Source organism: Hypanus sabinus, chromosome 1, assembly GCF_030144855.1.
Source record: "Hypanus sabinus isolate sHypSab1 chromosome 1, sHypSab1.hap1, whole genome shotgun sequence".
NCBI classification, from domain to species: domain Eukaryota; kingdom Metazoa; phylum Chordata; class Chondrichthyes; order Myliobatiformes; family Dasyatidae; genus Hypanus; species Hypanus sabinus.
Window position 1 is genome coordinate 24574767 of NC_082706.1, and position 26632 is coordinate 24601398.

At 43.2% G+C, this 26632-nt stretch overlaps 2 protein-coding genes across 6 annotated transcripts in view; one reads left to right on the plus strand and one right to left on the minus strand.

Moving 5' to 3' along the window:
* The window catches only part of ash2l (ash2 like, histone lysine methyltransferase complex subunit), a 38408-nt gene extending 35530 nt beyond the window's left edge, over positions 1-2878 (minus strand). For all 5 annotated transcript variants that reach the window (XM_059965928.1, XM_059965918.1, XM_059965909.1 and 2 more), the window contains exons 1-3: positions 2745-2878; positions 1958-2021; positions 1128-1276 (exon numbers count right to left, since the gene is read on the minus strand). In XM_059965928.1, the coding sequence (XP_059821911.1) occupies positions 1128-1276; positions 1958-2021; positions 2745-2839 (308 nt within the window). In that variant the 5' untranslated portion in view covers positions 2840-2878. The remainder of the gene's footprint in view (positions 1-1127; positions 1277-1957; positions 2022-2744) is intronic.
* Positions 2879-2898: 20 nt separating this feature from the next.
* Positions 2899-26624, plus strand: LOC132392022 (nodal homolog 2-A-like). The gene is made up of 4 exons (XM_059965940.1): positions 2899-2955; positions 10100-10225; positions 20803-21599; positions 26360-26624. Exons 2-4 carry the CDS (start codon positions 10222-10224, stop codon positions 26510-26512), a joined length of 954 nt encoding a protein of 317 aa, XP_059821923.1. The 5' UTR covers positions 2899-2955; positions 10100-10221; the 3' UTR covers positions 26513-26624.
* The last annotated feature ends 8 nt before the right edge of the window (positions 26625-26632 follow it).

Below are 26632 nucleotides of genomic sequence, written 5' to 3' on the forward strand. Positions count from 1 at the left end.
TTTTTAAAAGGTTCCCGATCCTGTAACTTCACTCTAATTTCTGCTCTATTATATGTCCTTTTTGGCTTTTATGTTGGCTTTGTCTTCTCTTGTTAGCTACTGTTGTGTCATTTTGCTTTTAGAATACTTCTTCCTCTTTGGGATGTATATATCCTGTACCTTACAAAATAGTTCCAGAAATTCTACCCATTGCTACTCTGCCATCATCCCTGTCAGTGTTCTTTTTTCCCAATCAATCCTGGCCAACCTTTCTCTCATGCCTCTATATTTCCCTGTACTCCACTGTAATACTGATACATCTGACTTTCACTTCTCCTTCTCAAATTTCACAGTGAATTCAATCATATTATGATCACTTTTCCCCAAGGGTTTTTTAACCTTAAGCTCTCTAATCAACTCTGGTTCACTGCATAATACCCAACCCAGAATAGCTGATCTCCTAATAGGCTCAACCATGAGCTGCTCTAAACAGCCATCTCATAGGCACTCTAGAAATTACCCCACCTGGAATCCATTACCAACCTGAATTCTCCAATCTACCTGCATATTGAAGTCCCTCATAACTATTGTAACATTGCTTTTTTGGCATGCATTTTCTATCTCCCACTCTAATTTGCAGACTACATCCTTACTACTGTTTGGGGGTCTATATACAACTCCCATCAGGGTCTTTTTACCCTTGCAGTTCCTTAGCACTATCCACAATATTTGACACCTCTTGACCCCATGTCACCTCTTTCTAATGATCTGTCTTTTCACTGTTAAATTTCTCTGACTTTTCTACAGAGAAAGAGCTGACACCCCAGTCCTAGAATGCAAAGCACTCTTCACTAGAATAATGGAAATCAAACTCTGTTTGGCTAAACCAAAGATTGAAATAAATTTTACATGACTTCCCTGCTTTTTAATTCTACTGCTTAGAACAAGGTATGTATGAGTTGTCCCCAGATCCATCCAATGCAAAGTAGTGGGTTCAAGTCATGGATTCAAATTAAAATGACTAGTCAGATTAAACTGACTAAGAAATAATACCCCAACTTAAATACACAAGGCAACAAGCTTTAAATGGAATTCTTGATACAGGAAGGAACCTGTGAACCGTGGAAAGCAAGAAGTTTATTACATACGTTGTGTCTAGGCCAAATGTTTCTGCTGAAAACCACTTTACACAGATTCCACACTGGAGCTCCACTCCACCAAGATGCCGTACAGATTCCTCCTCTATTGTCCCTGCCTGTTGGGTATCAGTGGCTTCAGTGCTGTCAGCAGATACCTCCTGGAAATGTAACACATGGTTCGATTACTGAAGAGGGAACTGAGCAGCACTCATGGCAGTTCAACCCATACATACATGAGTTTAACAAACTAAGCAATTAATATAGCAATCAACAGCCCATCATGTCACAACTATGCAAAGAGAGCCATGTGGCTTGAGAATGGGTGGTCACATAGTATGGCACTACAGGTTTCAAAACAAATCCCTCCCTGCAGCAACTCGCCAATCCTTCAGCTGTATGGTCTGAACAAAAGACGTAGGTGATGAGAATATCACAGCCTCCAAGCTCCCTTCCAAATTGTTCACCACACTATATGTGAACATCCTACCAGCTCCTTAAGATAAAATTCAGATTTACAGGTAAGGCCCATTTGGGGTGAAGATGGAAACCTTTCAAAGTTGTTACTTTCAAGCACATTTCAACAGGCCAGTCTAAGATTTGTGACCCAACAGACTGCTTCATGCATTTGTTTAAGTGTTCAAGATGATGATTTTAGAATTATAAACGAGTCATCCCTGAGCTAACATTTGCAAATGAAGGTCAATGTGAGAGAGAGGGTTGGGTGGTGAGAGTGAAGGGGGAGAATCAAAGAAGGAATCATGATTGTAAACACAGACAGAGATAACAAACACACCAAACAATCAGTGATCAAACTCATTCAGAAACACTACCATACTTACAATATCTTTACAACCAGACATCTCTGTATCCATGTTAACAGTTACATCTGCCATCGCAGAATCACTGAAACAGATCAAAATGCAACCAATAATGTAATGTGCAGCCCAACACATTTACACAAACGTTAAAAACTTTGACACCTGTCCCCCATCCCTTGGCCTATGTACTCTGCTTACTCCAGTTGGTCCTCCTACTCCATTCCATCTTGCCCAGTCTTCGATTCATGCTGTCCCTACGCTCTCCACAGACCATTGTCCATCGCACTTCATGCCCTCTATAAAATCATGATCACGTCCTACTGACCCCAAATATCTCACTCCCCGCGATGACCCTGTGCTTCTCATTCCCTCAGACCCCAACGCCTTTGCCCTTCCATGACACATGTGCTCTCGCTCCCTCTAACCTGTAAACTTTGTGCTGTCTCTCTTTTGACATGTGTTCTCCTTCCCTGATCACATGGCTTCCCCACCCTGCTGCCTGACCCTACTCACCGTGGCCTCGGGCTCCCTGCACCCTCTGCCCCCAGCCACCTATCCCCGGGCTCCCTCCCCCCTACCCTCCCGACCCCTGGTGATAAACCTATCCCGGACTCTCTCCCACCCCTGACCCCGGGCTCCCACTCATTCCCAAACCCCGCCCCCTGACCCCACGCCTCTCTCTCTCTCGCCCTCCCCCATTAACAGCTCAGGCTCCGCCTCCTCTCATTTCAAGTCTCTGAGCCCATGATGCCAGCCCCAGTATGGCCCTTCAACCCTACACCGAAGCCTCCTCTTCTTCCGGTGATACCTGCCGCAGCCGGCGGGCGCCCGGGGTCCGGACGGGACGTCCTCCTCCGCGGCCGCTCCACCTGCCGCCGTTCCCGCCTCCCCAACCGCCGCCATCTTCCAGCCCGCCCCACTCTCGCGAGAATTCACCTCACTGCTCTCGCGAGATCTCCGTACGTCACTAGGCAACAGCTATGGAAACGGACGAACAGGCGAGGGCTCTACAATAACAGGTATTCATCTCCATACAGGGTGTCTGACCTGCTCAGTTCCTCCAGCATTTTGTGTGCTTCGGTCTGGATTTGCAGCATCTGCTCAGTCCGCTTCTCTTAACGGGGCAGAAACAGCACTGATCTCAAAAAAGGTCCCTGACCAGCTCTCCGCTGCACTCACTATTGTGCAGTTCAAAGAGGAAAAATAAAGTGTGATCCTTTTATAGTTAAAAAATACTGAGGAACCAGGGGTTTTACTCCTTGGGTTTGTTAGTTGTGTTGACACTGCATTATTCTCCAACCCTGAAACAATGGAAACTAATTGTAGATTAAATTATCCCCCATCTCCGTGTATTCAGATTCCCAACCCCTGGATGTTTATTGCTACAAATCATTCATCGACTGGCATTGACTTCTCTCTCAAAGTCCACTGGCTGTCCAGCAATCTCTTTTTTCTCTCTCTCTCCCACAGAATATGCAACTATTTGTTTCCATTACTCGAAGGCTTTTATAAAAATCCAGAATTCCAAAATCTGTTCATGGCCAGAGTAGTCTTTAAAGGTGGCAAGAGGCTACAGAGAGAGGATCCTAAAGTGCTGCATCGCTGTATGGTATGGAAACTGCAGACAGGAAGGATCTAGATTGGGTAGTCAAAACTGCCCAATACATCACTGGCACCTGCAATTGTAGGGTATCGTAATTGGTGGAAGTGTACATAATTCATAACCACCAACATTGAATTGTGGGTCACTTTAAGAGGCTGGTCTGACGTGAAGACATATTACATGCAGTTCTGTTACCGTGCTTTGTGTTCAATTTCTGAGGTACAATAAATGAGTTGTTATGATTTTTCTTAAAATAAATGTCATTTTTATTTGCGAAACCCTACATTGGTGACCCAGAGTTACTGAACATGTCGGTCAATGCAGTCGCTTTAAAAACAAAATGCCGATGTTTGGTTTGTATAAGCCGAGACCCAATTCACTCTGCAAGAAATCACTGTCCTCGTTTTATTTTTAAAGAACTCTTCATGTAGCGAATGCCTGATCAAGGTCACATAGCCCTCACCAATGCACCCATGAAGGACTATAAGAAGCTTTCTAAAGTGACTAATAATCTACACTCAGCCAGGCAGCACAGCATAATTTAACAATTCCCTGCCTCAATAAGCCCGGTCAGCAAGGCCTCCAGCATAAGCACGTCAAGTCCGTGTTTTTACAATGCTTGCTTTGGTACAAAAGTCAGGAAGTTCTGACCCCCTTGAGCTTTGCCAGTGCCAGTGCATCAGGACATCAGAGGTCTGTGAACTCCGTGGGTTCCAGCTGCCAGCGACATCTACAGTTCATTACAGACATTTTTTCAGGGCAATCCTTCCTGTGTGACACAGGTGCTCGAGTCAGTGTGCTGCTGGCATCACCTATTGATGTAAAGGCAAAGAGCGACGAAACCTCATTGGAAGCCAGCAATGGTAGCAGGGTGCAGACTTACAGGACACAACAGATACTCTGCTTCAGTGGGTGATAATTACACATGGGTCTTCATCCTGTCTAAAGTGGCTAGACCTCAGTCCTGTGCAGATTTCCTGTATGCCCAAGGACTGTTAGTTGATCCTGAGAACTGCTGGCTTGTGGCTGTCAAGGACTTTGTGTCATTACCCTACTTGCCCGGTAAGTTACCCATAACGACTCGTGTCAAGTGCATGCGCCACCACATGCAACTGCTGAGCAAATTCCCAAACCTTAGTAAGCCGACATCCTCCACTACAGTCACAAAATGTGAGGTCGATCACCACATTTCCACAACTGGCCTGTGCGCATAGACTGGACCCTGAAAAGCCGGCAACGGCAAAGGCTGAGTTTGCCAACATGCAAAATTTTGAGTAGGCCAGTCAAATAACTCCTGGGCTCCCCCCAACCCCGAATCATCCATAAGTCCAATGGTAGCTGCCACCCATGTGGCAATTATCAATGCCTTACCATCCGTGATCACTCTCCAGTCCCTCTAATCTAAAAATTTTCAGCACATTTAGCTGGAAAGTTAATGTTTTTCCAAAGTCGATTTAGTTAGAGTCTATCATCAGGTGCATGTGTGCTTGGATGACGTTCCCAAAACGGGTGTGATCTCCCCATTTGGCCTCTTTTTTGCATGCTGTTTGGGCTGAAAAATTCATTACAAATTTTGTAGGTGGACTCTGTATTAAAAGAAATAGATTTTCTTATTGTTTACCTGGATGACATACTTGCCACCAATGCATCCAAATCTGAATACGTATCTCATCTCCGCACACTTTTCAGGCACCTAAGCCAACATGGGTTGATTATTAACCCTGATAAATGCCTGTTTGGGTTGTCAACCATTGACTTTCTTGGTTATCAAAACCCCTCACATCAAAAGTAGCCGCCATTATAGATTTCCCACCGCCCCGCACTACTAAGAAACTACAGAAGCTTTTAGCTTGGTGAGTTCCTGTGACCACTTCATTCTGCAAGCTGCTGAATTTATGCTCCGCCTGTATAGTGTGCTTAAAGGCAATAGCCTTAATCACATGCTTGACTGGTCAGCGGATGTGACCAGGGCATTTGATGACACCAAGCGAGCTCTTTCCAACTGTACTCTACAGCGCACTGATAGCCATTACTACTGACTCTTCAGAGTATGCTGTGAGTGCTGTGAACAAGCAGCTAGTCAGAGGCCTGTGGCAGTTGCCCGCTTTCTTCAGCTGGCAGCTCCATCCCACTGAAGGGACGTATAGCACGTTCGACCGTAAGCTTCTCAGTCTCTATCTGGCTGACCACCATTTTCGTTTTTTTCTAGAGAGTCAACATTTCACAATTCGTTGACCACAATCTCTCATGTGATTTCACAATCTGCATGTGATGGCCAAAATATCAGACCCCAGGTCTGCAAGGCAGCAACGCCACGTGGCCTACATTTCAGCGTTCATAATTGATATACAACATATAAAAGGGAAAAATAATGTCGTGCCCGATTACCTCTCACAGCCAGCTAATGAAGACAATCACTTAGGGGTTGACTATGCTGGCACAGCAGCCGACCAAGCTGCTGACCCAGAGGTCCAAGCTTACTGTACTGCAGTCACAGCAGGCCTGCTGTCGGCTGACATCAAGTTTAGGGAAGCTGGGGCAACGTCTCAACGGGTCACCCTTGCACCATAGTTCCCGCAAACTGGAGGCAGACTGTTTTTAACTCCATATATGGCCTTACACATCTGGGCTGGAAGGCATTGTGAAAATTGATAGCACTAGAGTTTGTTTGGCACGGCCTCAGAAAGCACAGGCATGATTTTGGAGTGCCAGTGGGCAAAAATTAACCCACATGTCCAGGCGCAATTGGCACGTTTTGAGGTCCCTGAGCAATGGTTTGACCTCGTCGATGTGAACTTTGTTGGTTCTCTTCCCCTCTCCCTCTGTGGTGTCACGCACCTCCTTACCATGGTGGACTGTACCACCAGATGGCCAGAGGTTGTCCCTCTACCATTGGCAATGGCCGCAGACGTAGCTCGGGCATTCATCAGCATTCAGGTAGCCGGCGTAGGGTAATGTAATTGGTGGAAGCGCACATAATTCACAACTACCAACATTGAGTTGTTCACTTTAAGGGGCTGGCCTGATATGATGATCTGTTACCACTGTGTTCAGTTTTTGAAGTACAATAAATGAGCCGTTACAGCTTTTCTTAAATATAAAACGCATCACATCATCTTATTTGTGAAAACCTACACGATCAAAGAAACGTGTGCAGAAAGCTGCCAGAAAGAGGCCAGCACCATCATGAAGGATCACACTCACCCTGTTCGTGAACTGCTTGTCCCACTCCCATCAGGGAGGAAGCTACGTAGCTTCCAAACCAGGACCGCCAGACTCAAAAACAGTTGCTCCAAGCAGTAAGGCTGATCAACTCCTCTAGCCATTAACCCACCACCACTACTTCATTATTCCTATCAGTCACCTTATGTACAGACACTCCTTTGCCTAGAGTCACTTTGTGGACATATTTACAATGAATCTTTGTATATAAAGTATTTTTGTGCTTATATTTATTCTGTTTTTTATTATTATTTTATTCTTTATCTTTTATGTTTATTCTGTGCCGCGTCAGATCCAGAGAAACAATTTTTTGTTCGCCTTTACACTTGTGTACTGGAAGTGACATTAAACAATCTTGAATCTTGAAAAGAGTAGAATTATTAAATTTGTATGGGCACTTGTCACACAAAGTTTGCATCAAACCACTTTTCCAATATCATTTAAGATGAAACACAAGCATTGAGGGTAGAATATTATCCCTTTTTAAAATAACTAAGCTAATCCTTTTCTCAATGCTAGATATAAAAGCTTTTACTGCCTGAAAATTCAGTAACAGGACCAACAGCAGCAAGAGATGTTTAGCAGAAACCAGAAATTAATTAGTGTCGGGATGATCTATCTAATCTTAGAATTTGTGACTGCTCCTGGAAAATTAGTTTATAAAGAGTTCTTATATTTTTAAGTCTTGAAAAGGTAATTTGTTCATCAGACAAGATATTTATTCCACAAGCTACTTTTAAGTCATCAAATTGCTATGATACAGTGAACTAGCAGATCTTGCTGAACAGTGGTAGCTGTTCCTGTTAACAACATACTAGCCACAGGATGGCAGCAGGACCTGAGGGCAGTCATGTTAATGGCCATGTAAATTGGGATTATTCTGAAAAGATGCTCTCTATGTCTCCCACCACCAGGTACCTTCTTGCTATGATCTTAAACTTTATGATAGGAAAAAATTAAATTTTATAGAAAATCAGTTCAGTGGATACCAGCTAATTGGGACTCATTAACTCATTAATTGGGATGAAGAGCCATTCGGCTCTAAAATTCAACCACCGGGGCAAGACATGTTAAAGTGCCGGGGTTGGGACTGAGCTTAAGTTACCACTCAATGCACTTTAGTAAACTATTTAAGAACTTTTTAAAAGCTATTTATTAATGCTTTTTGGGAGGGTGATTTTAGATGCATATCATATTTATACTGAGTTAAATACTGTATGTAATTAGTTTTGCTACAATAAGTGTATGGGACACTGGAAAAATGTTGAATTTCCCCTTGGGGATGAATAAAGTATCTATCTATCTATCTATCTATTAGAAACTTTTGGCCCAATTAAACTGCTGCCCCAATTAACTGAAGTTTCCTGGAATAGTTAAGAAGGTAGAAAAAGACATTTAACTGAGTAACAAACTATGTATTTAAACAGATTAAGAATAAATTAGAGCATTTTCAGAGGAGTTAATTTAGTGTACCCTGCCATGTTTTTTTTTTTGATTGTCTGTAAATGACCAAAATCACTGTAGATTAGAGGCTAGCACAGCACTTCACAGGACAGGCGACCGGGTCCCTGTAAGGAGTTTGTATGTCATCCCTATGACCACGAGGGTTACTCCAGGTGCTCTGGTTTCCTCCCACAGTCCTAAGTAGTACTGTTTGGTGAATTAATTGGTCATTGTAAATTGTCCCATGATTAATGTTTGATCAAATCAGAGGATTGCTGGGCAGCATTGCTTGAATGTCCGAAAGGCCTACCCCATGCTGTATCTCAATAGATAAATGAATAGAATCAGTACAAATAATCATTTCATTCAAAGTATCATCAAAATCTTCATTAAAGATTATTGTCAATATCTGCAAACTATTCATTGTTCCTAACCTGTTAATGTAGTGAAATCATTTTCACTCCCAACATTTCTGGCATCTCCAAGCCTTAATGCTGAAACTGCAGTGAGCAAAACAGCTCGGAATTATCTTACTGCAACTGTCAGTGACAAAAACCACTATTTTCTGAAGACAAACAAGTACACATGACCTTGTTTTAAAACTCTTTGCTCTAAGCACTGTGTAGTGTTTAACAGCCACAGCAAGTGCACTGACTCTAGTTAGAAACTGCTGTGCTCTTTTGAATGACTGTAAATGAATGAAATCAGTGCAGATAATGGACTGCCTTCATTCAACATTTTCAACAATTCTTCATTCTCATTGTAACATTCAAGATGATTGTCAATACCTTTAAATTCTTTGTAGCTCCGAACTTGTAGAGGTAATGAAATTGTACAATTTTCACTCCAGGCCATTTTTAGCATCTCCGAACCTGAATACTTGAAACCACAGTGAGCAAAACAGGTCTGAATTGTCTTACTGCTTATTTCTCACCAACTATCAATGACAAAAAGGAACACTGTTCTTTGAACACCAACACATGCCACAGGTGCTATTTAAAAACAGTTCGCACTTCTTGTGTCTAACAGCTACAGCAAGTGCACATGACTGACGCTACAGGACCTTCGAAATCCTGCACTGCTATTAGCTCTGAACTCACAGAAACCACTGGAACCCAAGTACAACCCTGTACAGTGTGGAGAAGTATTGTCAGAAGTAATCTTCATGGAAGAATTACTGCCAAAAAGCCAGTCCTTTGAAGTGGAATCAAAGCCAAGATTTACCTATGCACAAAAACATAAGGACTGGGGTGCTGAACATTGGCAGCAAGTGCTCTACACTGACAAGTCAAAATTTGAAAATTTTCACTCAGCCTGTAGACGAGCTGATGAGTGCTCCATGGATAAGTGTCTGCAGCCAACAGTGAAGCACAGTGGAGATTCCCTGCCTGTTTGGGACTTCATTTCTGCAAAAGGAGTTGGTGATCTGGTCGGAGTTTATAGAATCCTCAATGCTGAGAAGTACAAACAGAATGTCATCCATCACTCAATACCATCGGGGAGGCATCTGATCAGTCCCAACGTCATTCTACAGCAGGACAATGACCACAAACAAATGGCCTGGGTCTTAAAAAAAACCATCTCCAGTGGCAAGAACAACAAGGAATTCTGTAACAGGTGGCATGGCCTCCACAGAGCCCTGATCTCAACATCATTGAGGCTGTCTGGGATTTCCTGGAAAGACAGAAGCAAACGAGACAGCCAAAATCTGCATAAGTACGGTGGCAAGTTCTCCAAGATGCTTGACAATTTTCTTTTAAAACTGCTTGACAGTGTACCTAAGAGAACTACTAGTTTTAAAGGCAGAGGGTATCTCACCAAATATTGATTTGATTTAGATTTTTACTGTTTGCAGTTATTTATAGTAATTTTTTTTTGATATTTGGAAACTTTAGGTGTATAAGATGACAAGAGGCATTGATCGTGTGGATAGCCAGAGGTTTTCTCCCAGGACTGAAATAACTAACTCGAGGGGGCATAGTTTTAAGGTGCTTGGAAGAAGATACAGAGGGATGTCATGGGTAAGCTTATTTTACTCAATTGCTGGCGACAGTGGTGAAGACGGATACAATGGGGACTTTAAAGAGAATCTTAGGTACATGGAGCTTGGAAAAATAGAGGCCTGTGCATTAGGGGAAATTCTAGGCAGTTCCTAGAGTAGGTTACATGTTTGGGACTACATTGTGGGCCGAAGGGCCTGTAATGAGCTGTAGATTTCTATGTTCTGTTAACAGTCTCCTATAAGTGGCATAGTGTCCCAAATAAATGAATGGAATCCCAGATATTTTCTTGATTAGTTTTTGTTCTTTGTCCCAAATAAGCAGCTGCCCCAATGAACCGATGTCTCAATTAGCTGTATTTGGATTGGTATTGGTATATATTGTCTCATGTACAAGATACAGTGAAAACCTTGTTGTGCAACCTTTTCATACAGATCACATCATTACACAGTGCACTGAGCTGGAGTAAGGTAAAATGATAACAGAATGCAGAATAAAGTGTAAAAGCTACGGGAAAAAGTGCTGTACAGGTAAACTATAAAATGGAAGAGCATAATGAGATAGATTGTGAGGTCAAGAGTCTATCATATTATTTTCCTGTTGACACCTTACATATCACAGGGTGGCAGCAGGATTTAAAGATCACCTTCTTGTTGCCCATGTAACAGTTCAAGAAGGATTTATTCCAAAGAACTGCTCTCTATGTCCCCTACCATCAGGAACCTTCACCCCACATTCAAAACCTTCATGACTGGAAAATCTAGTAATACTATGAACACAAGTTCCAATATAATTCAATCAGGCACATCCTCTCCGTGATCTTCTGAATAAGCTGTGGAGCACCCTTTCAAACAGGCTCACTTAGCTCCGCTGTCACAAGAAACTTTCCTACCAAATTCTGTGCGACAGGAGATCACACATCATAGTACAATGGTCTCTGTTTTATTATTTCCTACTTTGTTATTGCACATTGGTAAATAATTGTGTATATTATTATTCTGTACTTTATTATTAGTTAATGTTATTACATTTATTATTATTGCTAAGTGTATGTCTTTAAATATTGCTGCTGGAATGCAATAATTTCCCACTCAGGATCAATAAAGTTATTAATAATAAATTTGGCAGAAGAATTAAACTTTTAAGAAAAGTATCAATAGGAGACAAATGCGCATTAATTACTGGTATATCCTGTCTGTACATAATTTGCTAATGTACTTTATTCATCTTATCAAAGAAAGGATTTGCTGATGTTGGAGAAGGTCCAGAGGAGGTTCATGAGAATAATCACAGGAATGAAAGAGCTAATGTATGAGTAGTATTTGATGGTTCTGGGCCTGTTACTCACTGGAGTTCAGAAGAATGAGGTGGGGATTTCATTGAAACCTATCAAATATTGAAAAGCTTAGATAGAGTGGACTTGGGGAGGATGTTCCCTGTCGTGGGGGAGTGTAGGACCAGAGGGCACAGCCTCAGAGTACAAGGATGCCCTTTAAAATAAAGATGAGGGGGAATTTCTTTACCCACAGCATGGTATGTGGAATTTATTGACACAGATGGATGGCCGTGAAGGACAAGTAAATTGGGTATAGTTAAAGCAGAGATTAATAAATTCTTAATTAATCAGAGCATCAAAGATTACAGGGTAGAGGCAGGAAATCGTGGTTGAGAGGGACAATAAATCAGCCATGATGGAATGGTAGAGTAAACTCAAAGGGCCAAATGGCTTAATTCTGTACCTATACCTGATGGGCTATGGCTAGTAATCTTCCAGACACAAACTAATATTTGAGGGTTGTTGAAACTTAGGATTCTATTGCTTGAGGCCACTGAATATTCCCAGTTTTGGAATTAAATCCTTGTATCTGAGATTTGTCTACTCCCAGATTTAGAATCTACTCTAGTTAGCCAGTGTCATGGGGAGACAGATGCTGGGTGGAGGGTCCATCAGTACTAGAGAGTCATATTTGTACATGCAGATCAAAATTTCCGAAGCTTGTTTTACTCATCCGAGTACCTTTTAAGTATTGTTGATATACCAGCCTCAATAATTCTGGTAGCTCACTCCATAAACTGAACACTCTGAGTAGAAAAAGTTGGTTCTCAAGTTCCTTTAAAATTTTTCCTCTTTCATCTCAAATCTACACCCATAAATTCTTCGTTCCCCAAGCCTGAGAAAAGAACTGTACGCATTGACTCCATCAATACCTCTTGAAAGTTTATATACTTCTATTACATCCTAATTCTCCTACGCTTGAATGAAAAAAAGTTTTAACCTGCTCAACCTGTTTCTATAACTCAGTCCCTCAAGTCCAGGCAACATTCTCGTAAATCTCCTCTGTGCATAATGACATATTTTCTGCAGTTGGGCAACAAAAACTGAATGTAATATTCCAAACACAATGTCACCTACATCTTATTCAACTGCAATAAAATGTCCTGTACTTCTATACTCTAGTAAAGACTATCACAACAAAAGCCTTCTTCTACACTTTATCTACCTGCAATAACACTTACTAGAAAAAAAATACGTACTTGTACTCCTAGCTCCCTCTTTTGCACAAATCTCCCTCAGGTTGTACTTTTTACTGTGAAATCCTACCCTGATTTGGCTTCCTAAAATGCAATACCTACAACTATAGGAGTTAAACTCCATACCCATTCCTCGGTGTTCTTCCCCGGTTAATCAAGAGCTTCTTTTTGATAGCCATCTTCGCTGCCAGTGACACCACGTAATTCAATGTAAACTTATTAACCATGCCTTGTGCATTCTTATCCAAATCGTTGATATAGATGACAATTACCAATGGGCCAAGCAGCAAGCCCTGGGGAACATCACAAGTCATGGTCTCCAGTCTGGAAAAACAACCTTCCACCATCTCCCTTCACTTCCTACCATAAAGCCAGTTCTATATCCAGTTAACTAGATTTCTCATGATCCTGTGCGATCTAACTTTCCATAGCAGCCTAATATGCAGAACCTTATCAAAGGCCTTACTGAAGACTACATAAACTACATCTACCGCACTGTCCTCATCAACCTTCTTGGTTACTTCTTCAAAATACTCAATCAAATTCATGAGACAACAGCTTTCACAGCACAAAGCTGTAACCCTAATCAATCCTTGTCTTTCCAAATGCTCATTTATCTAGTCTCTCAGAATCCCCTCCAATAATTACCTACCACATACATTGGGCTTACTGGTCTATAGTTCTCAGGTTTTTCTGTGCAGCCCTTCTTAAACAAAGGCACAATGTCAACTGCCCTCTAGCCTTTCAGTATTTTGCCTGTCACCAATGATGATGCAGATATCTCAACCAGTTTCTCAACTGCAATTTCTTCTCCGGTGCTCTTTGATATACCTGATCAGGCCCTGGAAAATAATCTACCTTCATATGGGCTCACTCTTAAGCTTTAAGAATAAATTGGATAGATACATGGATGGTTATGGATTGTGTGCAGGTCAATGGGACCAGCGGAATAAAGTTTTGGCACAGACTAGAAGGGCCAAATGGCCTGTTTTCTGTGCAGTAGTGTTCTATGGTTCCAGTGTTCTATATGCTTTAAGACATTCCATACCTCCTCTGCCATTATTCAGAATATCCTGTGACATCCCCATTGACCATCTCAAGTACCTAACTTGTCCTGTCCTTCTCCATTGTAAAAAGAGGAAAAACGTTCATTGAGGATCTCACCCACCTTATGCAGTTCCACACAAAGATGTCCACCTTGATCTTTTATGAGGTGCCCCCTAACTACTCTCCTCCTAACTACTCTATTGCCTTGAAATACTTACATATCACCATTACATCCAGCAGGGGATTCAGGAGAAAAAATGTCAACCAAATATAGATCTCATTCCTTGAGGGACATTGAGGAAGATGAACAAGAAATATTTGAGGAGAAGCAACTTAATCACAAGGGGGGAGTAGTCCTAGAGGTGAGACTTCAGGATGTCCCCTCATTGTAGTAGAGAGGCTTGTGAGTTCCTTTGATCCCAAGAGTGATGCCACCTGGAGCTTAGCTTCTGCTGGTAAAGTCAAGGGGGAAGTTCAAATCAAAGAGTGATCCAACCAAGACCTTAATGTTGGAGCTGGCAGAAGAAGCTGACACATCACAACAGCAGTGGAGATGGAGGAAGGTTTGCAACAGTGAAGGGTACCCAGTCACTGTGTATGTCAACGGACACTGACACCAATCTATCTGTGTGGTAGCTGCCTGTGCATCAGCTTTCCCATCTTAAACCAAGCTGTACACAGGCACTATCCATCATACTTGACTCAAGTGATCACACTAGAGGCACGTGAGGAAGCCAACAAGGAGTCGGGATACTAGCACAAACAAGAGAGGCAGAATGGCCTGTTCCTAAGGCATATTGAGAGTAGTAAGATTAAGCAGGTGCATCAGACCAGTTGGAGGGTGCAAGGACTAAGAAAGTTGGTCCATTTGGTGAGGTGGGAATAATGGGTATGATGGGGCAGTGGGGTTTGATGGACATGAGAAGCAAGAGGGTGTAAATGGATGTGAGCGAGGGAAAGAGAGTAGAGTCCGGGGTAGGGAGGGGAAAGGGAGTGAGGCTGGAGAAAGCAGCAGTGGATGGGTATGGGGTAATGTGGGTGGGCCGAGGATCTGGTGCAAGGGCGAGAGAATTAATACCACGTGCCCATTGCTGACAACTGAAGCAATAATGATAACCCCGGGGATCCTATCAACCCTCGGGCGAGGAGTCCCCAGCCAGCAGACGTCTCACTACGCTCCGTGGCTGGGACCCAAGCACGAAAGCAGCCGGCAATCCAGCCGAGGTGTGTGTTTTGGGGGGTGGGGGGAGAGAGAATGAGCGTATAATTAAATGAACAGGCCTGGTATTCGGCCCATTAGCAGCTCGTTTTCTCCACCAATTCAAAGATGTCGGCAGCTGACACCTCGGTGACTGAAACTAACCCGAAATTCCACCCCGCCCATCCTCCCTCCATTGAGTCCGCGGTGTTGTCCTCATCTCGTAGTTATTCAGTTATTTCTACCGAGCAAATTCGGAGGGTGGAGGGAGAGATTCTTAACTGGTTTCGCTATTACGGGAAAAAAATCTTCATACAATTTCCGTCATCTAGCTTTCATCCTTGTGCGTGCGGTTAAATTTATTGATAGGCGAAGGGGCGTAACTCTCCAATCTGGATTAGGGAGATGTGAGTTAATTGCGATGGATTAAAAACAGGATTGGGATTTGAATAGGGTCCTTTATTCCAGAGATGGTGATCTCGTTTGCGACAAATTGTTTTGATCATTTGCATGGGGAAGCAACGAGCGATGCTGCTCTGAGTTAAAGTCGGCAGATTAATCAAGTCGCACAAAGCACCCGCTCAAAGTTCAAAATAAATTTATTATCGAAGTACTTATATGTCGCTATATGCTACCCTGAGATTTATTTTCTTGTGGGCCTTCCATCCCAAAACAACAAAGAGCTGTTAAAACTATTTTATTTGCACCCCCAACCCGAATCTCAACCCATTTTAAAATCTGGCAGATGCGAGGCAATATTTCGGAAGTTTTTTTTTGCTAATTGTTTCACTCGCAAGACGGGAATTACTGCCCACTTCCACATTTAACGCATTTGTTGCGGAGAAGGGGACTACCTTTGGCTATAAAACATGTAGTGAAGACAGTGTTCTAGGGAGTCTGTAGTTCAGGATGGGGTGAGCCGCGAACTTGTGTGTATTGGGGTGAAGGAAATTGAAGTCTGCCAATAAGGAGGCGGCGAGATCAATCCGCCGTCCTGGACTATAAGAGGCGGGCAGTCACTGAGCGGCCAGTTTTCCTCCAACTTTCCCATCAGCCAGACACTGACAGCGGCTCGAAGATCCGTTCCAGATGGCTGTCCTCCTCCTGCTGCTGGTCTCTGCCCCGCTCCTTGCTGTAGTCGCTGGGCACGGGAGTCCGGCACAGGAGCGGGACACCCTGCATCGCTTCTTGGGTAGAACCCAGCCCGTACCGGCCGAACGGAGAGAGGCGAGCCCCGGGCACCGACCTCGGTACCCGTTCTACATGATCCAACTGTACAAGGCTGTGACCGGCAGAGGCGGCAGGGACCTCTCCGCCCGGGACCAGACGGCGGTGCAAGAGGCAGACGAAGTGGTCAGTCTGATGGCGAGGGGTGAGTGGGTCTTGCATTTTATTTTTGGAACTCTGCAGGTGCCGAGACCGGAAACAAAACCAGATAATTCGAGATATACTTGTCAGGTCGGATGGCATCTGTGGAGAGAGATGTTAATATGGTTAGTGTTGTAGACCAGAACTCTCTTCGTCAGCTGTCTGATCTGGGAAGGTAGATTCTGCTTTGAGGGCGTTTCCTTCGGCATAGTTCTGGGATCAGACGGCGTGAAACTCGTACACAGTTTTGGGATGGGATTCTGACCCGCCTCGTTAAAGGACAATGTTTTCTATTGCTTTTCAGGGAGTTCCAAAGCGTTTTGGAATTGGTGATTGTTGGAAGTGTGGTCGCTGTAGACGAGGGTTGGGAGTAAGGCAAGGTTTAGTTGGCCAGCGAATCCGTCCTCCATCCTCACAGGGGTTTGGGTGTCATTTGGGTCCCTTTCCTCACGCCTCAGTTGTGCAGAAGCCTGCTTCCAGGCGGAGGCACAGCTCATCTCCCGAATGAAGTGAGAATGTGGACGTGTCTAATGTTATGTGTGGAGGGGGTAGAGACAAGAGAGACCTACATCCTCGTGGAAGGAACTGACGCTTTCCTAGAATATTTTGGGTAGCCCAGAAATATCCTAGGTATCTGGTATGGATTTTTTTTTAATGAAGGGTCTTGGCCGAAACGTCGACTGTTAACTTCCTCCAGTGTGTGTGTTACTCTCATTGGGAGTTAGCTGTAATGTAGGAAAAAGAGCGGGCAATTCACAGCTAGTGAATTCCCTAATGGCAACACGGAACTGTCCAGACGAGAAGCAGATTGGGGTTAGAAATCCTGTCCAGAATACCTATTCTGTCCTATAGTCAACCTGCAGTTAACATAATTAATTAGTTTACCCAGTCATTTACAGGTCGAATTGTAGTCAGGGTTGCATTGTAGGCAAGCTTGTGGAAACTTGCCTACAATGCAACCCTGACTACAATTCAACAGTACTTTATTGGTGATGGAAGGCATTGTATAAAAGCAAATATACAAATTAGTATCTGGGAGTACACCACTCGGCCCCTCGAGGCCCATTACCTGATGTATTTGTGTGTGACCTGATTACATCTTCAGCCCTGTGTTCTGATTAAAGATCGAAAGATTAGATTTATTTGTCACTTGTACATCGAAATGTACTGACGGTACTGTGCAAAAGTCTTAGGCACACGGGTATATAGTCAGCGTGCCTAAGACTTGCGCACAATGCTGTAGTAATTTTATGTATTGCACCGTCCTGCTGCAAAAATTTTTTTTCCTGACCTGATTCTGGTATGGGTCTCTATTGTGGAAGGGGGCACGGAGAGGGGAATCATGTTTGGGAAAAGGGGAAGGGAGAGGAGATGGAGCAGGAAGCACTTGAGAGATATTCTGTAATGATCAATAAACCAATTGTTTGGAATCAAATTACATTGCCTCCGGGCTGGGTGTGTCTGCACCTGGGTGACCCACTGCCCTGCCACTCCTTCTCTGCTGCCTGTCCCACACCCCTCCCACGGCGCTCCACCGTCATCATTCCCATCATCCTTTTGCTCTCATTAGATTTATAAACTTGCGCTCTGCACCATTTTGACAAAAGTCATGGTACCTCACCTGTATATATGTGCCTAACACCTTTCCACAATACTGTAAAGTGAAATGTGTCATTTGCACCAAAGTCCAATACAGTCTGAGGATATTCTCGGGGTAGCCCACAAGTATTGCCATGCCTCCGGCTCCAAAGCCCACAATTTAATAGCCTTAGCCAGTCTGTCATTCGACGATGGGAGGAAACTAGAGCGCCCAAAGGAAACTCGCATGGTCATGAAAAAGTTTAAAGTTCTACAGACAGAGGTGGGAATTGAACTGTGATTGCTGATCACTGGCTCTGTAAAGCATTGAGCTAGCTGTTATGCTGACATGTTGCCTCATGATTATCTTTCACCCCCTCATGTTTATCAAGGGTCAATCCACCTCTGCCTCAGAGAGGTTAAAACATTCTGCTTCCCTATGAAGAAAGTTACAAATGAATGCCACCCCTGGTGTCAGTTCAGTGTGAAATTGCCAACATTTTTTTGGCATCTTTCCCACACCTCTTCATCCGTTCCAGGTATTGATCCAGTAAACCTCTAAGCAGCTCCCAGTGGATTAACAACCACCCTAACTAAGGACACCATTACTTCCAGATGTGGTCTCACCAATGCTCCATATAACTGATAACACCACTTCTTTATGTTTAACCATATCCTCAGTGGCTGCTTTATGAGGGGCCTCCTGTACTTAATAAAGTGGCCGCTGAGTGTATGCTCATTGTCTTTTGCTGCTGTAGCCCATCCACTTGCAGGTTCAACATGTGTTCTTCTGCACACACTGTCGTAACATGTGATTATTTGAGTTATTGCCCCCTTCCTGTCAGCTTGAACCCGTCAGGCCAGTCTCCCCTGACCTCTCTCATTAACAAGGTGTTTTCACTCATAAAGCTGCCACTCACTGGACGTTCTTGTTTTCTGCACCATTCTCTGTAAACTCCAGAGACCTGTGCATTAAAATCCCAGGAAATCAGCAATTTCTGAGATACTGGAATTGCTTTATCTAGCACCTATAATCATCTCTAAGTCACTTATCATACTTTGCCAATCTGGTGTTTGATCTGAATAACAACTGAACCTCTTGAGCATGTCTGCTTGCTTTTATGCTTTGAGCTGCTGCCATGTGATTGGCTGATTAGATGCTTGTATTAATGAGTAGGTGCACAAGTGTACCAAATAAAGTGGCCACTGAAAGTACAACCCCAGCTTTACTTCTGTATTCAATTTCCCATTCGGTGAATGACAACCATTCTGTTCAGCTTTTCCGCTGCTGCTGTATCTGCAATTTAGCATATAAACCTATTATCCTACCAAAATATACAATTTCACATTCCCCCCCCCCTTATAATCTATTTGCCAGATCGCCTTCCACTGACGTTGCCTATCAATATTCCTTTTGTAATCCTAGCCATCTTCACGACACTTTCCTATCCTTTCCCTAGTCAAGTTTATTGCTGCATGTATGATGTAGAATTACAGGCACGGAGACAGAATTGATGCACAGTCCCTAACCCTGTTCCATAAACACACTTGTTTCTCATACAAGTCATTGATATCAATTGTAGAGACACTGAGACTGCAGATGCTGGAAATCTGGAGCAACACACAAAGCTGCTAGCTCAGTAGGTCAGGGAATATTGACGGAGTGAAATTTGTTTTATGGCAGCAGTGCAGTACAAAACTTTAAAAAAATTTACTACATGCTGGTATAGTGAAAAAGAGGAGTAGAGAAATTAATTGATTCATGGACTGACAGAAGGGAAGAAGCTGTTCCTAAAACTGTGTGGGTCTTTGGACTCCTGTACCTGTTACCTGATGGTAGTATTGAGAAGAGGGCATGTCCCAGATGGGGAAGGTCCTTAATGATGGATGGTGGGGAGGGTTGTGTCTGTGGTGAATCTATTTATTTGTTATTTATTGAGATACATTGTGGAATAGGCCCTTCTGGCTCTGAGACATGTCACACAGCAATTCCCTGATTTAACCCTAGCCTAGTCATGGGACAATTTACAATGACCAGTTAACCTACCAACCAGAATGTCAACCAACATGCTGCCTGTGAGGAATTTGTGTACGCACTCACCTAGTGTGTCGCAGAGTGGCAGAATCTGGAGGAATTGATGAGAATGTGGACAATTTATTTTGAATCTGACTGATTCTTTGACCAATTTCAGTGTTCCTTCCTTCTATGTTACAAACAAGTTCAGGGAGTCTACAATTAAATGTAACTACTGCATTGAGTGAAGACCAGTACAGCACAGGAACAGATCCTTCGGCCTACTGAATGTCCTGAACTAAGTACCAAACGAATCTAATCCCTTCTGCCTATACAACGTCCCTCTTTGCCCCACTCCCCATTCTCTGCACATTCATGTGTCTGTGAGCCTTTGAAATGTCTCTAATATACTTTGCATTTCTACCTCCACCACCCTGTCACCAGATTCCAGACACACACCGTTCTGTGTATTTATGAAGATCTGTGCACCTCACCTTTGAACTCAACCCCTCAAACTTAAATGTAATGAATGTCCTCAGTATTAGTTGTTTTGACCCTGCAGTAAAAGAGATTGCTATCTAATCTGGGCCTCATGACCTTAAAATCGTCTATTAGGTCTCGGCGTGCCAGAGAAAACATCCCAATTTTGGCCTTCCCTTCTGGCACCTGCCCCCTGACCCAGTCAGCATCCTGATAAACCTTTTCTGAACCCTCAACAAAACCCCACATCATTTCAGTAATGGAGCAGCCAGCTGGGGCAAATGTTGCTCCAGACAGAAGCCTGCTTCTTCAGAGGATGGAATTGCACAACTTCTTTCTGTGCTATGGGTTTTGTTAGCTTGATAATTCTATCTCTTTCAGGTTGGAATCACACTGAAGATGGCTGGGTTATCAATTTTGACTTGACCTCCATTTCGGCCCATGAGACTGTGCAGTTTGCCGAGCTTCGGGTCCGCCCACCTCTGTTCTCCGCCTGCCAGAACACCACAGTTGTCATTAACCACAGCCACATCTACAACTGCCACGGCAACAGGACTTGCTACGACCACTTGACTCTCGGCTCCTTCACCGCAGGCCCTTCCAGTGCCAGGTTGGGTTGGCAGGTCTTCAACATCACCGGCCTCCTCAACACCTGGCTGGGCCATGAGTCCTTTGAGGGATCCGGGCAATGGGATAGTCACCAGCCTCTGACCGGGGACTGCCAGGACAGCGAAGAGCGCCAGCGGTTGCCACTGGCGAAGCGGGCCAGACCAGGAGCCATGGCAGGCCAGAGGAGGCCTCCCAAGCGGAATGCTCACCAGATCATGATGGTGGTGTTTCTCAAGAGGAACAACACCAGGCCAGGAGGGCAGACATCCACGCTGCTGAGTACCGTGCTGCAGTCAGAGCACCGGCTGGGCGCCAGGCACCGGCAAGAGGCTGGCAGCAAGAGGCACAAGAGGAACAGGAAGGAAAGGCTGAACATGGGCAACAGCACGGTGGAGCTGAGGAAGGACCAGTCCCTGTGTCGGAGGATGGACATGGAGGTGAACTTTGATCAGATAGGCTGGGGCGAGTGGGTCATCTACCCCAAAAGCTTTAATGCCTACCGGTGTGGCGGGGAATGCCCATCGCCAGTGGACGAGACATTCATGCCCACGAACCATGCATACATGCAGGTAAGACAGAAGAGGTGCCTCACCAGCAGTACTCGTGGTAATGCTGACCACAAAGCCAGCAAAGTTGAGGAGGAGGTGCCCTGCCTTGGTCATTTTTCTTTAATCTTGGGTGACACCAGACGCCTTTCACTCCTTCCCAGAACCTGCTGTCCAACATTATTAACCATTTCTGGTTAACTGCTCCTCTATCTCAAACTACAATTAGACCCACTATAATAACATCAAATATTTTGTAAAACATGTTTATTGAAAGTTAGACACAAGTATCTCACTTTTACTACACTGTCACTCCATCAGACTTCATTCACTGTTGAGATATTTGATAAATATTTTACTAATCTCCACTATCCCTTCCCTAGATAATCCATCTACTGCAGACTCTAATCCCAGGTGTATCATCTCTCTCTGAAACAAAAATTAACTTTGAAAACATCAATTATAGTGGTGCTAGAAAGTTTGTGAACCCTGTAGAATTTTCTCAATTTCTGCATAAATATGACCTAAAATGTGGTAAGATCTTCATGCAAGTCCTAAAACTAGATAAAAAGAACCCAATTAAATGAATAACACAAACATTGTAGTTCACTTATTTATTGAGGAAAAGTGATCCAATATTACATGTATTTGTTGGAAAAAGTATGTGAATCTCTGTGGTAATGCCTTCTAAAGCTGTTTGGAGTTGGTGTTCCAATCAATGAGATGAGATTGGAGGTGATATTATAGAGGTGTCGTGCCCTGCCATATTTTTACAAAAAGCACACACACACAAATTCAGACTCTTAAGAAAGATCTGTTTGTGTGCACCATTCCTTGATCAAAACAACTTTCAGAGGACCTTTAGAAGAAGAATTGTAGAGATGCATGAAGCTGGAAAAGGCTACAAAAGCACTTCTAAGGACCTGAGTGTTCATCAGCCCATAGTTGGAGAAATTGTCTACAAGTGGAAGATCTCAGTACTGTTGCTAATCACCCTAGAACTGGGCATCCTGCAAAGATCACACCAAGAGCACAATGTGGAATGCAGAAGGAGGTGAAAGAGAACCTAAGGGTAACAGCAAAAGACTTGCAGAAATCTCTAGAAGTTGCTAAAGTCTCTGTTCATGTGTTCACTATAAGAAAAACACTGAATGAAAGGACACCACGGAGGAAACCACTACTCTCCAAAAAAAAAATCAATGCTGCACGTCTCAAGTGTGCATGTTCTACAACACTTCTGGGACAATGTTCTGTGGACAGGTGAGACAAAAGTTGAACTTTATGGCAGAAATGCACATTGCTATGTTTGGAGCAAAGGGCGCACTGCACACCCGACACCAAAACCTCATTCTAACTGTGAAGCATGGTGGAAGGAGCATCATGGTTTGGGGCTGCTTTGCAGCTCAGAGGCTGGGCAGCTTGCAATTGTTGAGGTAACAATGAATTGAAAATTGTATCAAGACATTTTCACAGGATAATGTCAAGGTAACAGTCTGTCACCTGAAGCGTAATAGAAGTTAGATGATGTAACAAGACAATGATCCGAAACATGTGTAAATCAACAGAATGGTTTAAAAAAGAAGAAAATTCCTGTTTTGAAATGGCTAAGTCCAAGTCCTGACCTTAATCTTACGGAAATGTTGCAGATGGACCTGAAGCAAGCAGTTCCTGTAAGGGAATCCACCTACATCCCAGAGTTGAAGCAGCTTTATAAGGAGGAATGGCCTAAAATTCCTCCAAGCCAACATGCAGGATTGATCAATAATTATTGGAATTGATTGAAGTTATTTCTGTACCAGTTACTGAAAGCAGAGGTTCACATGCTTTTTTCAACATTCATTTTTCTCAATAAATGAACAAGTATAAAGTTTTTGTTTTGTATTATTTAATTGGGTTCTTTTCATCTAGTTTTAGTGGAGTGAAGATCTGATCACATTTCAGGTCATATTTATGCAGAAATACACAAACTTTCTAGCATCACTAAGACTAAATCATTTGATATGATTACACATTCATGGTGTGGAAAATTGAGCATGTCCACCTTCTGAGTTGTTTCTGTGCTCGTTTCTTGACTCACTTCCTTAATTAATGTTCCTACCTTTCATGAACTTTACACACTCCCTTTCAGGAACTGTTTTGTACTGTACATCATGTAGCCTAATCTTCTAGAAATTTACATTTGTGTCACAACATAGGCCCAAATCTTGAATCCACTAATGGGAGATGGAGGGGAATTTGCTCTTCTCTCTTATTGTATGCTGACCCACAAACCATCACACTGAGAGGCTGTGTTACTATGTTGGTGAAGGAGAGGGTCAGTTTGATCTTGCTAATGGTTCTGAGGTTTTCCAGTGGGGGTTTGGACTGACTTGTTCACTTGAGCATTTTGATCCTTGCCTGATCTATGTGTGGGTCCTGTCCCATGGCAATGTGGCTCAGTCTTGAATAACCTCTGAAGTGGCTAATTCACTAGGCATATCAAACCGTTCCTGGCCACTTAAGAAGACTCCCCATCCCTATTTAGATAAGGAGGGGCCAAGTCAAAGATTGGGCATGACCTTACTGAGGGGCTGGAGAGCTAATTTCCTGATTCTAGGTTTTAATGTAGTTCTAGTGAAGTTTCTCTCTCAATAATGAACAACAAAAAAAAACTAATTTCCCTGCTAAGGGTTTCCTTTAGATTTGAAACTCTTGAGGTCTGATTCTGTCTTGGTACCACCTCTGTTACTGAATCTACAGGTGAAGGAAGGCTTGGGTTCAAGCTGATGCTGGAAAAACACAGGAAGTGTCAAGGAACAGATGAGATCATTTATTGCATTAAACATCCCTGATCTGCCCCCATTCTCCCACCATAATATGACTTAAATATCCTCCTGGCAGCATATTCAATGTTTGAATGAGCCGGAATGACCAAGTCCTCCCAATCCCTACTTTGGGACCACTCATTCTGACCCTTTAAACACTTCCTGTAAACCAGATGAGCTAACAATGGGTCTGACACTTTATTCATGTTCCAAGTCTGTTGTGGACTCTGATTATATTGCTTGGAATGAATAGTCTAAGCAGTCCATTCAGCCTCATAGTGGCTTCTGAGTTTAACCTATCTGTCTCATTTATTATTTTATTCACCGAGGACATTAAAGTCCTTTTTCTTGTACACCTTGTCTATTTCCAGCCTTGATATACCATTGGTTTCAGAGGTGGTCTCGTAATCCCCTCAATGTCCAACTTGCTGGAATGTAGTATCTCCCATACTAGTGCTCCCTGTCCTCGCAGCCTCACAGGGTTTGAAAATTTTGTGCATCCTTTGGTTTCCATTTCAAATTTCAACAGTTATCCATCTCTGAGCCTCTTATTCTGGCCTTTTGTGTGTCTACCTGATGCAAGTGAACTTAACAAGAGTGCTTCACTTCTGTGGACGTCTTCATTCACCAGATCTCTTTCCCCTCTGTGCTTTACCACACACCTCTCAACTCCCTTTTAAAAAAAATTCTTCTTGTGAACAAAACCTCAAGATATAGATATAGTCATATAGTAAGGAAATGCATATCCCTCTAAACCAGGGTTTTTAACCTGGGGTCCATAGACCCCTCGGTTAATGCTAGGGGTCCATGGCATATAAAAGATTGGGAACCCCTGCTCTTAAACCTTTCCAATCCATGTACCTGTCCAAGTAAATGCTAATGTAGCTGCTTCACCTACCTCTGATGTCATTCTGTGTACTGACTACCTTCTGGGTGGAAACTTGTCTGGTGGGTTTCTATTAGACTTCCACCTTAAATTTATCCTCTCTAATTCTTGATGTTTGCTAATCCTGAGAAAAGGCCTATGTGCGTTCACCCCATCTCTGTCCCTCATAATTTTACACAACTCTCTATGAACTGGATTCCTACTCTTTTTATGCCATGGACCCCTACCATTAACCGAGGGGTCTGCGGACTCCAGGTTGGGAACTCCTGCCCCAAGATCGTCCCTCATTCTCCTACACACCAATGGATGAAGTCCCAATCTGCTCAGACCCTCTCCATAACTCAGTTCCTCAAGTTCTGGCAACATTATTCCTATTATCCTGTCCCCTTGTGACCCACAAATTATGATGTTGTTTAATCTCTACTCATGGGTAGATGCTGTTCAGCCTAAAATGTCAACTTGGTCCTTTTCTCTTTAAAAGTGGTTCTCCAACTGGTCACCTTCCCCAGCCCCAAACCCACCTTTACGTGCCGTTATCCACTTCTCCTTTCAAAAGCTTCTGTTACATCTGTGTCCCCACCCACTTGCAGGGAGATCGCCGCAGTTCACTGTTACTTTGCCAAATAAAGGTTGTTATCCTTTTTTTAAAGTACATCTATTGTTGATGTGCATATATGTCACAGTGTAAAACTGAGATTAATTTTCTGGCAGGTATTCACAGTAAATGTAAATAGACACAGTACAATACAAAACTGCACATAGGATGGGCAAACTACTAATGTGCAAAAGATGACTAACTGTGCAAATACAATAAATAAATAAGCAACAAGTATTGAGAACGTAAGATGAAGTGTTCTTGAAAGTGAGGCCATAGGTTGTGGGAAGAGTTCAGTGTTGGGGTGAGTGAAGTTGAGTGAGGATCTTCCCAGTAGAAATCCTTTGTCTATAAGACTCCTATATCTTGGATAATAAATAATTTCCTTGGCCACCTTTCTATTTGGAGAAATTTATTGATCCAATAAAGATCCATAGAAGTTGACGTTGCTGTCCATTCCAAGTTGACTAATGTGTTCTGTTTGTGCTTTTGTTTGTAGAGTCTACTGAAATCCTTCCATCCTGAGCGGGTGCCCTGTACGTCCTGTGTCCCAATCAAAATGAGTGCCTTGTCCATGCTTTACTACAAGGACTGGGAGGTGGTGCTCAGTCACCATAAGGACATGATTGTGGAGGAATGTGGCTGCCATTGAATGAAGCCACACAAATGTTTGGCTCGTCAGTTTAAAAAAATGTAAATAATGAAAATACTGTATATAGGCTACAAAATATATTTTTGTACAAACATAATAAATGTAATATGAAAATGTTGA

Bases quoted from the DNA above. Each gene is read 5' to 3' on its own strand.
- LOC132392022 (XM_059965940.1), top strand. The intron at 21,600-26,359 runs GTAAGACAGAAG...TTTTGTTTGTAG, and splicing joins CGAACCATGCATACATGCAG to AGTCTACTGAAATCCTTCCA.